The 13,593-nt window shown below is 56.3% G+C and overlaps 6 protein-coding genes across 6 annotated transcripts; 3 read left to right on the plus strand and 3 right to left on the minus strand.

Moving 5' to 3' along the window:
* Positions 1–135: 135 nt before the first annotated feature.
* Positions 136–2,045, plus strand: UV8b_02186 (uncharacterized protein; the record flags this gene model as incomplete). Its single annotated transcript, XM_043139684.1, has 6 exons — positions 136–138; positions 307–610; positions 727–789; positions 866–984; positions 1,154–1,853; positions 1,990–2,045. 6 exons carry the CDS (start codon positions 136–138, stop codon positions 2,043–2,045), a joined length of 1,245 nt encoding a protein of 414 aa, XP_042995618.1.
* A 299-nt stretch (positions 2,046–2,344) lies between these two features.
* Positions 2,345–3,986, minus strand: UV8b_02187 (uncharacterized protein; the record flags this gene model as incomplete). Its single annotated transcript, XM_043139685.1, has 2 exons — positions 2,345–2,422; positions 2,763–3,986. The coding sequence occupies 2 exons, from the start codon at positions 3,984–3,986 to the stop codon at positions 2,345–2,347; spliced, it is 1,302 nt and encodes a 433-aa protein (XP_042995619.1).
* Positions 3,987–5,061: 1,075 nt separating this feature from the next.
* On the plus strand, positions 5,062–6,018 carry UV8b_02188 (uncharacterized protein; the record flags this gene model as incomplete). The annotated part of the gene is made up of 1 exon (XM_043139686.1): positions 5,062–6,018. One exon carries the CDS (start codon positions 5,062–5,064, stop codon positions 6,016–6,018), a length of 957 nt encoding a protein of 318 aa, XP_042995620.1.
* Positions 6,019–6,473: 455 nt separating this feature from the next.
* Positions 6,474–7,986, minus strand: UV8b_02189 (uncharacterized protein; the record flags this gene model as incomplete). Its single annotated transcript, XM_043139687.1, has 2 exons — positions 6,474–7,825; positions 7,932–7,986. 2 exons carry the CDS (start codon positions 7,984–7,986, stop codon positions 6,474–6,476), a joined length of 1,407 nt encoding a protein of 468 aa, XP_042995621.1.
* A 1,109-nt stretch (positions 7,987–9,095) lies between these two features.
* UV8b_02190 (uncharacterized protein) lies at positions 9,096–10,591 on the plus strand (the record flags this gene model as incomplete). The annotated part of the gene is made up of 2 exons (XM_043139688.1): positions 9,096–9,198; positions 9,264–10,591. The coding sequence occupies 2 exons, from the start codon at positions 9,096–9,098 to the stop codon at positions 10,589–10,591; spliced, it is 1,431 nt and encodes a 476-aa protein (XP_042995622.1).
* Positions 10,592–11,543: 952 nt separating this feature from the next.
* Positions 11,544–13,070, minus strand: UV8b_02191 (uncharacterized protein; the record flags this gene model as incomplete). The annotated part of the gene is made up of 3 exons (XM_043139689.1): positions 11,544–12,165; positions 12,270–12,763; positions 12,828–13,070. 3 exons carry the CDS (start codon positions 13,068–13,070, stop codon positions 11,544–11,546), a joined length of 1,359 nt encoding a protein of 452 aa, XP_042995623.1.
* Positions 13,071–13,593: the final 523 nt, after the last annotated feature.

Below are 13,593 nucleotides of genomic sequence, written 5' to 3' on the forward strand. Positions count from 1 at the left end.
AATGCGGACGGGCAATGAAAAGTTGGTGTTTGGATATAGCGCGCATGATGGATGGATGGATGGATGAAGCCACAATTGCATGGGCGATGAGATGGCGTCTCATGAAGAATTGACCCAACTTTGAATTATCTTGGCATGGTTTATTGGCATTGGCATGGGCTGGGGCGTGCAGGCCGCTGCCAGCAGGCTGCACCTGGGGGACCTGGCGCCCCAAGATGCCATGCTGCGAACCGCAAACCCCCCGCCCTTGGGCGCAGCAGCAGCCAGCTGGCAGCAGCTGGCGTCACCTAAACACTAAAAAACCAGACCCCAGCCCCACATGCACCTTGCCGCGCCGAGCCACCTTCTCCCCAGGACGACCATGGTCGACTCGAGGCAGCCAACTTGACGCTTCTTCAATCGCATCTCCGCGACATCCCGGTTCCCAACGCTGGCCGCAAGAACCGCAACGAGCCCACCACGCAGTCCCCCGCAAACACCGCCAAGCTGTTTGCCTCAGCCCTACGGCGGACGTTACGCTCCAGCGCCGGGCTATCACTCGCAGCCGCGGCGGCGCTCCCAAAGCTCAAGCCCGACCCTCCCGCGAGCAAGATGCACACCAAGGTCGTCAGTAGGTTTCTGCCCGTCACGCCGCGAAACGCAAGCTCGATACACCTACCACAAACGCGCAGGCGAGGGCTGACCCGGGTGCTCTACTTTTTCCTTGCCCCCCCGCCTCCCATGAAGTCATCGGCTCCGGGCCTGCGGCTCACACCGCCGCCGTCTACCTGGCCAGAGCGGAGCTGAAGCGTGAGTTCGGATTCGGACGCCCTTCCCCCGACGAGAATCTCGGGACCAAAGAACGGCATGGCTGACGCGGGCGCAGCCGTCCTGTACGAGGGCTTCCTGGCGAATGGCATCGCCGCAGGCGGCCAGCTTACCACCACGACCGAGGTGGAAAACTTTCCCGGCTTCCCTAGGGGCATCATGGGCCAGGAGCTGATGGTGACTGACTATCCTTCCCCGCACCCCCTTTGCTGCTGCGCCTGGAAAGCCCCCTCAAGCCTTTTTTTTTTCGTGTTTTTTTTTTTTTTTTTTTTTTTTTTTTTTTTTTTTTTTTTTTTTTTTTTTTTTTTTTTTTTTTTGCGTTTTGCTGATCCGGCCGTTGGTGTAGGACAACATGAAGGCGCAGTCGGAGCGCTTCGGCACGCACGTCGTCACCGACACCGTCACCAAGCTGGACCTGTCGCGCCGCCCCTTCCGCTACAGCACCGAGTTCGCGCCGGACGAGACGCACACCGCCGACGCCGTCGTCATCGCCACCGGCGCGTCGGCGCGCCGCATGCACCTCCCCGGCGAGGACAAGTACTGGCAGAGCGGCATCTCGGCCTGCGCCGTGTGCGACGGCGCCCTGCCGCTCTTCCGCAACAAGCCGCTCTACGTGGTGGGCGGGGGCGACTCGGCCGCCGAGGAGGCCACCTTCCTGACCAAGTACGCCAGCCGCGTCACCGTCCTCGTGCGACGCGACGTCCTGCGCGCCAGCAAGACCATGGCCGCCCGGCTGCTGGCCAACGACAAGGTCACGGTGCGCTTCAACGCCGTGGCCACCGAGGTGCGCGGCGGGCAGGACGGCCTGCTGAGCCACATTGTCGTGCGGGACACCCGCTCGGGCGACGAGGAAGTCGTCGAGGCCAGCGGGCTGTTCTACGCCATCGGACACGACCCGGCCACGGCGCTCGTCAAGGGCCAGCTCGACATGGACGAGGACGGGTACATTGTCACCAAGCCCGGCACGACGCTGACCAGCGTCGACGGCGTCTTTGCTGCCGGCGATGTGCAGGACAAGCGGTACAGGCAGGCCATTACCAGTGCCGGTGGGTTCTCTCTCTCTCTCTCTCTTCTTCTTTCTTCTTCGTCTTCTTCTTCTTCTTTCTTCTTCTTTCTTCACACCACAACCAACCGATGGGCCCGTGGACATGTGCTGACGCCTCGCTGCCATCTTCTGCGCAGGAACCGGGTGCATGGCGGCTCTGGAGGCCGAAAAGTTCATCAGCGAGCAGGACTAGGGCCTTCTACACAAGAGCCCAAACTAGAGAGAGGCATGCTGTTTATGTACTGGGATAGAGAGACCAGTTCCGGTCGAATAGACGTGCGGGAATCCAAAGATGCAGAAATATGTACCATGATGGTCCTGCCTCAAGACGATTTGTCTCCAAACGGAAACGGCCATTGTCCTCGCCACCGTTTTCTGCCTACACCTTGAGCCAGCGACGCTGTGTGATTGTTGAAACGAACGCTCGACGAAGCAGCAGCATGCGCATTGCAAAATCCTCAAGCCCGTCTCGACGTGTTCCTCCCCTCCTTTCTATTCTGCCCTTTCCAGCTCCAAAACAGCAGGCGCTGTGATGGTAGTGCCGCGGAGCCGTTCAAGGCCCTCGCCACCCTGCAAAAGTCGGGGCGGTTAGCAGTGTGCGCTGCAACGGCACGAGTGTAGCAAGGGGGCAAAGAACCATACAGAAAAAAAGAAGGCAAAAAAAAAAAAAAAAAAAAAAAAAAAAAAAAAAACTCACATAACTCATCAGAGGCGAGACTTCGATGCCCCCCTCGGCCACGACTATAGCACCGGCTGCAGCGGCCCATCTTTGACCTTGAGCCATGATATCCGCCCGGCTGGTGTCAGGGTCGTCCTGTCCCGTGCCTCTTGCGTTCTTCAGCGGCGAAAACTCGTCCTCGCGACGGACTTCCATGCAGGCAAACCTGTCCAGGGACAGCATGGGAAACACGTCAAAGACAAACTGCTCAAGTTTGATGCCGTTGGGCGTGTCCGGCTTGACGGTCTCGCCAGACTCGGTGTCTGCATAGGGAATCTTCTTCCGAGCAACATGGTGCGGCAACTTGTGAGCCCACTGAGGAATAGACTCGAGAAATCGGAACGAGTAGTAGTGGTTGACAATGTTGGCGGCTCGAAACTTGAGGACGCCAGGGTGTTTTGGGTCCTCCGCCTCGGCGGTGGCCTTGTTAATCTCCGAGTACTCGACAACGTCTGGCTTGCCGTTCTTGGAGAGAATCAAGCCGACAGATTCGCCCGCGTCGCGCTTGCGGACAACCTTGGTAGCAATGTCCACATCCAGGGATGAGGAGAAGCCGAGGAACACTGGGTCGGCAACCTTGACCAGACAGTTGTCGACGCAGTACGCGTGGATGTGCTCAATGCCCCGCTGACGCATGTCGTCGAGCACCCCTGACACGACCAAGGCTTGGTAAATGCCGCCGTTGCCGTCGGGAGCCACCGCGACCTTGCCCCTGCTCTCGAGAAGGATCTTGCCGTCATTGGAGATGCAGGGCAGCACGCCCTGCTCGAAGATGTTGACGTCGGCCGCGTTCAAGCCGAAAAAGTTGTTCTCCTTGAAGAAGCGCTCGGTTGGCTCGCGGGTGGGGCCGCTGGTCATGACATACCAGGGCACAACGACGGAGCGGCCGCCAATCTTGCCGGCGGCAAGCTCTTGGATTTTCCGGATGCGTTCTGCCTGGATCTGGAACAGGCTCTTGTGGGAGGGCAGGCCAATGTCGTAGCAGCCCTTGGGCGCGGAGCTGCCGAGGCGAGTCCCCTGGCCGCCAGCCATGAGGACAACGGCCACTTTGTTCTTGGCAATCAGGTCCAGGCCGGAATCGTACCATTTCTTGACGTCCTCGGCGCTCGAGTCGAGCATACTGGCCTGCGACGATTCAGGGAGTGGCTCGAGGATGTCGGGTTCGTCAGACTTGGTCTCGGCGAGGGCTCGCTTGGTGACTTGGTTGATGTAGGAAGGGTTGAAGCCAGATAATTGCTCGTACAGAGAAGCCTTGTCTCGGGAGTCGAGAGACTCATAAAACGTGAGGACATGATCCTGGCCAGCCTCGGCATACTTGGCCTTGAGGTCGGCAAGGGCGTCCGGAGTGGGTTCTGATGGGTTTGTCGACCGGCCGCTGTTGGAGCCAAGGTGAAGCATCTCCTTGACCTTGTCCATTGTGTGTCGAGAACGGTAGAAAAGAGGTCCTACTGGATGTGAGGAGTCAAAGGGAGCGCAATTGCTGATGCCCGTCCAAGCATCAACCGGAACGAGGGACAGAGGGGGTTGGTTATCTGAGGGATTGGGTAAGGACGAGGCGGAATGAGAGGCGAGTCGAGAAGAGGAGAGGATCGTGTTACTTTGTCTGCTCACAGACCAAGTCGACACAAAGCCGGACTAAGTTTGTTATGTAGACCAGACGTTCGTCGTCCTGGAGGTTGGACAAGCTCAGCAGCAGTGCAGTGCGACGGGCTGGCTGACGCATGCGGCGCCCTATGGGCAGTGTATGAGGCGCAGCGAGCGGGGCGAGATGCCACATATTTCCATGCCCCTCCATGCCCCTCCCTGCCCCAGTGCCAACGTCAACTGCAGCTCGACTCAGGCGGGTCCAGTCTTGTACCTTTTCAGCGTCCACAGGTACCTACCTAGGTACCTACCTAGTACCCAAGGCCCTCGGCGCTTAGGAGGTACATAGGCACGCCACGAATTGTTGCACCACAATGTGACGCCACACTATATGCGGCGTTATTGGGCTTCATGTCCTGGCAGTCCTGCGATATGAATTTTCCCCCTTGGGCCCTTTGGCTGCAAACTCTCCAATGGAATCAAAACCCCCGATGCAAGTCGACAAGGGTCGTCCCACAACCCTGATGACAAGCCTCTGAACGGAAGCGAGTCTCGGCCCGTTCGTGACAACCCAAATTACCACCAGGGGGCCCCAGGTAACCTCACTCTGCGGGGGAGAGCTGCCTTTTTGCCTTGGGAATGCCGCCCCGTGTCCCTTTGCAGCCAGCGTTCTTCGAGTCCAGCAACGGAAACGGGCTCCTGCAGGCGCACCGAATCAACGAGATTCCCTCCCGCGTGAATTTGCAGGTGGCAAAGGGCAAATCCACCGCTCAAGCTGGTCGGTCAACCCGCCGCCACGTTGCCGCCAGAAAGCCAGGAAACAACCATCCACCGGCGCTGTTCGGCGAGGGTCGCCGTCCCGTCCCGTCCCGTCCCGTCCCGTTTTTGTCCCCGTTTTCGTCTAGCCATGCAAAGAGAGAACCCTCCTCCCGAGCCCGCCACTTTCAAGGGCCGCCTGCAACTGGATTCTTTCAAATACACATCCCCCGCGACAGAGGGCGGCGTTCGTCGCAATCCTCCTCGGCATGCCTCATCCCCCGGCAACGGGGCCTCCCGCAGGCTGACCAGAGAAATCAAAGCAAGAAAAAGCAGCTCGTCTCGGGGCCCCTCGTCCCCGTCCCCGTCCCCGTCCCCGTCCCCGTCGGCGTCGGCGTCGTCCAGAAAACGCGGCTCGTCCACCGCGTCGCCCTCCCGGAAGAGAAAACGCGCCCCCTCAGGCTACGCGCCTCCCTCGCTCTACGCCCATCTGCCCCGTCTGCCCGACGCCATCGCGCACAACCTCCTCGTCCTCTTTGTCGGTCTCAACCCCGGCATAGAAACCGCCAGGAAGGGCCACGCCTACGCCCACCCGTCCAATCTGTTTTGGAAGCTCCTGCACTCCAGCGGCGTGACGCCCCGTCGGTGTTATCCCGAGGAAGACGGGCAGATGCCGCAGCTTTACTCGCTGGGCCTGACCAACATTGTCTCGCGGCCAAGCAGGAACGGGTCGGAGCTGAGCAGGGCCGAGATGGACGACGGCGTGGCGGTTCTGGAGGACAAGGCGCGCCGGTGGCGTCCAGAGAGCATGTGCATCGTCGGCAAGAGCATATGGGAAAGCATATGGCGGGTTCGGCATGGTGCGGCCGTGGGGGCCAAGTTCAGGTACGGGTGGCAGGACGAGGAGGAGAACATGGGAGTCGTGCAGGGGGAGTGGAAGGGCGCGAGGGTGTTTGTCGCGTCGAGCACCAGTGGCTTGGCGGCCACGCTGTTGCCGGCTGAGAAGGAGAGGATTTGGGCCGACCTGGGGGCTTGGGTGAAAATGAGGAGGGCGGAGAGAGAGGTACGGGCAGATAGGTCTGAAGAGGAGCTGCAAGCTAGTGGTTGAGACGAGCCAATTCAAGCTTTGTGAGTTGAAAGGTTGCCTATGAATGAGCGGGAGACCCTGCTGAGGTTAGTCACACGTACACATGTGTGTATAAACGTATTGCAATTTTTCGTGGCTCTGCGGATTCAGGACTACTGATATTCGTGGACTATTTTACGCTGAATTCGAGATGGGGGACCATCTTCTACTTCTACTTTTCCAGTCCCTGGGCCGGCCAAAAAAAAAAAAAAAAAAAAAAAAAAAAAAGAGGCCAAAAAAGACGTCATCTCGTAGTGTAACAACTCGTCTCCCCCAAGACTCCATTCGCCAAAGATTTTTCCACCATTTTGCCAGTCCGAAGCTTTCGCAGACGTCAAAAGACCCTTGTTCAATGCTGTGCCATTCCAGGCTCACTGTACTGCCCCGGCCCGATTTTGGTTTCTATTTTGATTTTGATTTTCTTCTTCTTCCTCTTTTTACTTGCACCGCTTCTCGACCACTCCGGCGCCATTCTCCTCGTACTCCTTTCTGGATATCCACATCTGGTGGAAGGTCCCCAAACTGGCGAGGATACTGCCACCTATCCAGGATCCAAATCTTCTCTCGCTCGTCAGACCAGCCGCATGGATCTTGACCTTGAGGCCGGGGTACATGGCGGTCAATTCGTTGCTCAGGCGGTCGTTGAAGCCGTTGATCAGGCTGGTGCTGCCAGTGACCACGACATTGGCAAGCAAGTTGCCGCGGAGATCGACATCAACGGCGCCCAGAGATGCCCGGATAAGCTCGGGAATGGTTTGGGTCTTGGTAAGGCGTTCCGACTCGGGCACGGGGTATCCTGCGTTCTCGTCCCACAGGCCCTCGGTGACCTTGAAGCGCTGCTCTCGCCACATCTGGTTGTAACCGTCGGGCATCTCGAAGACGCGGCCAGGCTGTGTCTTGACGTAGTCCTCGTTGCCGGAAGCGCTGTATCGACCAGGTCCCCGCCAGACTTCGACGACAGATTCTTTGAACTCGGTGAGCACACGCTCCTCCTCGTAGGCGCGGAAGGAATCGTGGATTGGGAAGGCGAAATGGCGCATGCGAGCCTGAGAAGGAGCCAGGGCATCCACAGGCGTCTTGTTCTCCACCATGAAAGTAGGAGTCAGCGGTACCTTTGGCTCCGAGGTTTCCCACATGCTGCGGATCTGGGACGAAAGCCAGAGACCTGCGGCAGGAGAGCGCTGGATGGAGCGCTTAAGAACCATGCCATCATGCACAGCCGTCACAGACGTGTTGGCGCCGCCCACATCGACGACGAGAGCCGTAGCTTTGCCGGCAGCGAAAGCGGAGAGCACAGGTGTGCGGCTGAGCCAGAACGCAGGGCATCCCCAGTTCTCCATGATGATTTCGATGGCCTTTTCCCTGGATTTCGGCGTGTTCCAAGGCGCTTCCGTCATCAACAGCGGGTTTTCCTCCAGGGGCTTTTCCTGCGCCTCAACCTCGTCGCCCATGGTTATATCGCCCTCGCCGTCCTGCTCCTTGACATCGTCATTCAATCCGTTCTTGGATGGTGTCGTGGGTCGTTCTGGTTGCAATCGTTTGACAAGCATGTTCTCCCAAATCTGGGATGCAACGTCCCAATCCTCAACGACGCTGTTTCGGTTCATGTAGTTGCGGACCTCGAAGTCGGGCCGGGGGATGATGTACTCGTCGCCAAAGAGGTCTCTATGAGGATGGCTGGTGACGCGACCGTAGAACGAGGGCAGAATGGACTTGGGCACATCTTCGCCTGCGAAGCCTGCGCGTGTGCTGCAGTAGCCGGGATCGAGTACAAGCGCAGAAACCTCATCTAGAAGAGTGGATTCGTTCAGTACGCGTGAGGCGTGCTCAGTTGCGCCGCGCCGTACATGGCTATTGACATGGCATGTCGCGTCCGAGAGCTGCGTTGAACGTACCTCCACCGTAAATGTCGGTAGGTTGTGCCGAAGTGGGCAGGGGCTGTTGAGCCATAGTTGGGCGTCTCTTTTCCAATCGCAAAACAGAGGCCTGGATGATCAATTGTTGGCAGGAAAGCGCGTAGTTGGGGGTAGGTCGACCGGGTGGAACAGACAGCCTGCGGGCGAGAGGATAAGAGAGGTTGGTTGGTGGTTGCGTGCGCCTGGCGCACAGTGCAGCCAATTACCAAACCACGGTTCCTTCCCCACTTTCAGCATACATGTATCATGATGTATGATGTATGCACCAAACGAGGCACCGGTGGGGCATCGGGGCGTCCTGCATATGTACTAACGGAGGCGCTGCTAGCCACTGGGAAACATGCGACGCCCTGCCAAATTTTCTCCTCCGCCATCAACCTTCTCTGGAACTGCTTTTGCAGTTAAGGAGCTCCTGCAGTCAGGAGACATCTCTCGCTTCAACGCTATGAATGTAAGTGTGTACCTGGCTGTCGCATCCATTTGCTTCCCACCTATTTTCTTTTCTACCATGATGAACTTGCATATTCGCTTCAGAACCGCTGCGATTGACGCGACTTTGGTCGTGCGTGATTATACAATGCCAATGCCTGACTCTAATCCTTCCGCGTTGAATCCATTTCGGGCCTTCTGTACTGGATAAGCAAGCAAAGAAGCTAATCAGAACATGAAATAGACATCATGAGACCACACCTGTGCCTCCGACTGGCCCGTCAGTCTGTGAGCTCTTCAAGATGCACCGCCAGGAAGTATTGCATATTTAATCGATTTGGCAGCTCTCCTTGGTTGAGGAGACGGCCATCTGATTTTCTGTCTTTGAGGGAAGCTCGGACTCTGTCGTCAGGCTCTGGTGCACAAGGGATCTCGAGATTTGCTGATTTCAGTCCAATCGATCAAAGGCAATCTCCTTTCAAGCAGCATCGACAGAATGAGCTACGCCAAGACCAGGAGAGTGAAACTCCGCTCTACAAGGACCGCTATCCTCGCTTGGCATCTTCATCGATGAGGAAAAGTATTCCAGAATTCTTGGAAGACTTCCAGAAGCAAGGTCCCAGTGAAGAAGTGATGTTGACAGGTCGTGTTCGGTCAAAGCGCGTAGCTGGCAGGTCGCTTATATTTCTCGATATTGTGAATGAATTTCAGAAAATGCAGGTCATGGTCAACAAGAGTAAATGTGTTTCAGAAGAACAAAGGCGACTGCAAAAGTTTGCCCTCTTTAGGAACTTGATCCAGGTTGGCGACCACATTTGTAGGATCTCATCCAGCTCCCTTCTTTCCTTGGCACCTCCCACTTCTGGCTGACAAGCTCTGTAGCCGTCATCGGACACGCGACTCGTACGAAAGCAGGAGAGCCGACCCTTGAAGCCACTCAGCTTCCAGAACTAGTGTCTCCTTGCATGGAACAGGTTCCGGAAAAGCTGACCGATGCCAAGACCAGAATGACTGAGCGTCATGTCGACATGCTCGTGAATCGGGAGGTCACCGACATTCTTCGACTGCGAGCCAATATCACCAAATACATGAGAGATTACTTTCACTCGAAGCGGTTCCTGGAATTCCAGACGCCCATTCTAGCCGAGAATGCCGGGGGAGCCGTGGCACGACCGTTCGTCACCAGAGCTACAGAGTTTCGCAACCGGGATCTCGCTCTGCGGATAGCTCCAGAGCTGTGGTTGAAGCGGCTCGTCATTGGCGGGGTGGACAGGGTGTTTGAAATCGGTCCCGCCTTTAGAAACGAAGGCGTGGATGCCACTCACAATCCGGAATTCACCATGTGCGAGTTTTACAGCGCGTATACCAACCTGCCCGACCTCGTCAAGGAGACGGAGGAACTTTTGCACGGCTTGGCAAAACATGCCCAGGAGCTCATTTCCACCCAACTCACCACCCTTCCGCCGATTGATCTCGGCCGGTTTGTCCGGCCCTTCAAGCAGGTCGAGTTCATCCCTGGCTTGGAGGCAGCCACGGGCATTCGCTTCCCCAAGCTGTCCTCGGAGGATGCCCTCCCGGAGCTTCTTGCGGTCTTGAAGCTCGCCGGAATCAGCGTCCCCGGCGAAGTGCCAGACTCTCTGCCCAAGTTGCTGGACCGCCTCGCGGCTGTCTATCTGGAGCCCCTGTCCTTCACAGAACCCCTGTTCATCACCCACCACCCGGCGTGCATGTCGCCGCTCGCCAAGGCATTCGTGTGCCCCCAAACCTACCAGCTCGTTTCCGCTCGCGCGGAGCTCTTCGTCGGCGGCCGCGAGCTGGCCAACATGTACGAGGAGGAGAACGACCCGGAGGAGCAGCAGCGAAAGCTCTCCGCCCACCGCAGCCTCGTCAACGAGCCCAACGGCGAGCTGGGCTTCGCGAACAATCTTGCCCAGGGACAGGAGCAGATGCCCGGGCAGGAGGAGCCGACGCCCACGGAGGAAGCCGAGCCGGACGAGTGGGACGCCCCTCCCCTGGATCAGAGCTACGTGAAGGCTCTGGACTATGGGCTGCCCCCGACCGGAGGCTGGGGTTGCGGAGTCGAACGCCTGGTCATGCTGTTTTCCGGAGCCAACAGGATAAGCGACTGCCTCAGTTTCGGGACTCTGCGCAACGTCGTTGGCCTGTCGTCAGAAGACAAGGCGGTCGACAAGGACATGGGAAGTCGATGAGTCTACGTATTGTGCGTTTGACTCCTAGAGGCCTAAGGCCACCACGACGAATTGTGCAATGTACAAGTCTGTGTGCCGTGCGATTAGGTTGCGACGATGAAGTTTGTAGTTTAGAGCGCTGGAGCCAGCATATATATCCCGTAGAAGGAGAGGACTGCACCACGAGACACTGCAGACGCTTACTGGGCATCTTTTTCCTTCACGTCAAGACCAAACAATTACAGAGTAGACATGTGTGCAATTTCCAAATATGACAAGGCACACACATACACACACATGAATATATATATGTACGTGTACCCGAGTCCATACGAGGCGTTATCACCAAGCTATCGGTATCTTATCTAAAGACCTGCATCAAACGCATCAACTAGGTACCTAGGTACCTACCTGTTAGCAGCTAGCATACACAGCCAAAGGGCGAATGATAAGTAAAACTACAAAAAAAAAATTGCCAATCCTCCTACATGGGAAAAAAAAAATAGGCCAGTCAATCATCGTACATTGACACCATATCATGAAACTTTACTCTTGCAACCGAAACCCTTGCCTGATCCCCTGTTGGACCGCTTTCCAGTCGCCGTGGCGTGGCGTGACGACTCCGTTGATAATCAATGGCGTCTTGCGTCGTCGAGAACCCAAAGGCGCTTTGTGCTTGACAAGGACATCTCGATACCGCCGACGTCATTGGCAGGAAAAACATGAGTCAAAATAATTCATGGAACACGGCGTGCCAGGAATCCGACTCTGGTACTCCGTTTGTGGTACTCCGTTTGTGGTACATAGTACAGGTGACACTTTGAATCCCCTCAGCGCCAGATGCTTGTTGAAGACAACACGCCTCCCCGCTGAGTACTTTATTCCAACACTCCAACATGTCGTGCAAAAAAAAAAAAAAAAAAAAAAAAAAAAAAAAAAAGGTAACCAAAAAAAAATTCGTCGTCGTCTGTCACTAGCTCAAAATCTGGAACAGACTGCTGAGCTTGAGGCCAGAAGCATCGGTAGGCTGAGACACCCACTTCATGACGGTAGCATCATCGAAACCCTTGGCGGAGAGGTCCGTGTCATCGGGGAGAATCTTAATCGAGACGCTGGCCGTGGCCTCGTGGAACACGACGGCCGCCTTGATGAACTTGTCCACGGGCCTATCAAAGTAGTCGGAGGATCCTCCGCCGTTGGCCAGATGGAAGGTGCTCTTGCACTTTGTGTCGCCCGAAGCAAGAACCTCGAAGAAGTCGGCTTCGCCGCAGGCGGGCCAGCACGAGCAGGCGTTGTACTGGGCGGTACGAGGAATGCGCGAGTTGAGGGCCCATAAGGCAGGCATGTCGCCGTTGAAGCCGCGGTTTCCGTCCATGGGCATCTTGAAGCGAAACAGGAAGACCTTGTTGGCGCCGGAAAAGCCCTTGTAAGCGATATCGCTGACCCGGCTGTAACCGCAAGTTTCGTCACATTTCTCGGCTGAGAAAATGGCAAATTCCTTGTTAGAAGGGATCAGACCGTCTTTGAGAATCTGTGGTGACGAAGAGCCGCCGTCACCCTGGGCGTTGAGGTATGCGAGGGAGGAGCCCCAAACACTGTGGAAAGGGGGAGCTTTATTAGCCAGGCGCATGACGCTTTTGGAGGGTAAGGGGGCAGAAGGTGGAGGGGGGAAAGGGGGGTGTTTGAGGAAGAGACGCACGTGTTGAATTCACCGGAACCCTGACCACCGTAATTGCCCATAAAGACCATATTCTCGGCAATTTTCTCCTCGGCATTGTAATAAGCAACACGGTCCCAGTCAGAGCCTGAGGGAGCAGGCTTCCCATCGGGTTTGGGAGAGTCGGAGCTTGTGGACGACGAGGAAGCAGGGGCAGAAGCGGCACCGGAACCGACGCCTACTTGGACAATAGGAACGGAATTTGCAGCAGCGGGGGCAGCCGGAGCAGCGTCAGGATGGTAGTCGTTGACCCAAGACACGAGTTTGCCGTCGATAGTGGCATGGACAATGTCCTCTCTTTTCTTGTTGCGGTGAGAACGGTGAAGACGTTTGTGGTTGTGGCTATGGCTACGGCCGCGGACATCACTCTGGCGAGGCGCCTCGACATTCTCTCCAGCGGTGCGCTTAGACTTGGTGGCCGGATTGAGGACAGCAAATTCCTTGAGCCAAAGGGGCCCACGGAATTGCAGAGAGAGCTGGAGAGTCATCATGGTTATCACCCGACCCGGAGCATTCAAGACGAGGGTTTTTTTTACTTACACCTTCGTCAAGAGGCGCCAGAGGACCACTGTAAGCCTTATCCTCCGTCTGGCACGCGCCAGAGGCTCCCATGTTGGTAACAGCCTTGAAGGTGCCGCTGCCCTTGATGCCCTGATAAAGAATCTGGTTGACGGCACCGCAAAACCAGTTTCCTCCTTCGTTGGTTGCAGTCCCGCTGCATTGCTGGGTGAGGGCCGTAGCCCAGCCCGCGGACACGAGAAAAACAGAAGCCGTGTACTTCATGGCAAAATCTGGTGGTTCCGCCTCGTTTTCAGTAAAGATGTTTGAGAATGTGTACCGTCTTGGATGAAGTGATTTGGTCCACGCCAGACAGGTTGAGGGTCGGTTTACCACTTACAAGGCTCACCCACTTCAAACAGTAGACCTAGCTATGTAGTTTGAGTGTTTTTTTATCGGCCTGAGTGGTAAGTATTATTTTGGCCGTTGTTTATTAGTCTCCGTCGATGAGTTCCAGAGGCAGGCGCAGAAGTGGATCACGAGCGAATAAATCGGGGAATTCGAACCCAATATCTGTCCTCTTGCTTTTTCTTTTTTTCTCTTTTTTTTTTGTTGCGCAAAAAAGGAGTGGCAGGTGAAGCTTCAAGTTGGTATAGCCTCTCACCTGAGGAGGACTGAGCAAAAAGACAACTAAATGAAGGAAATTGGAAACAAAATCTCTCGAGTCAATGGAAACCACAGAGCTATTTCGAGGAAGAGGAAGGAAAGGGGTCTCAGCAAATAAAGGCATTCTGCCTTTAACCGCTCC

Source organism: Ustilaginoidea virens, chromosome 2 (genome assembly GCF_000687475.1).
Source record: "Ustilaginoidea virens chromosome 2, complete sequence".
NCBI classification, from domain to species: Eukaryota; Fungi; Ascomycota; class Sordariomycetes; order Hypocreales; family Clavicipitaceae; genus Ustilaginoidea; species Ustilaginoidea virens.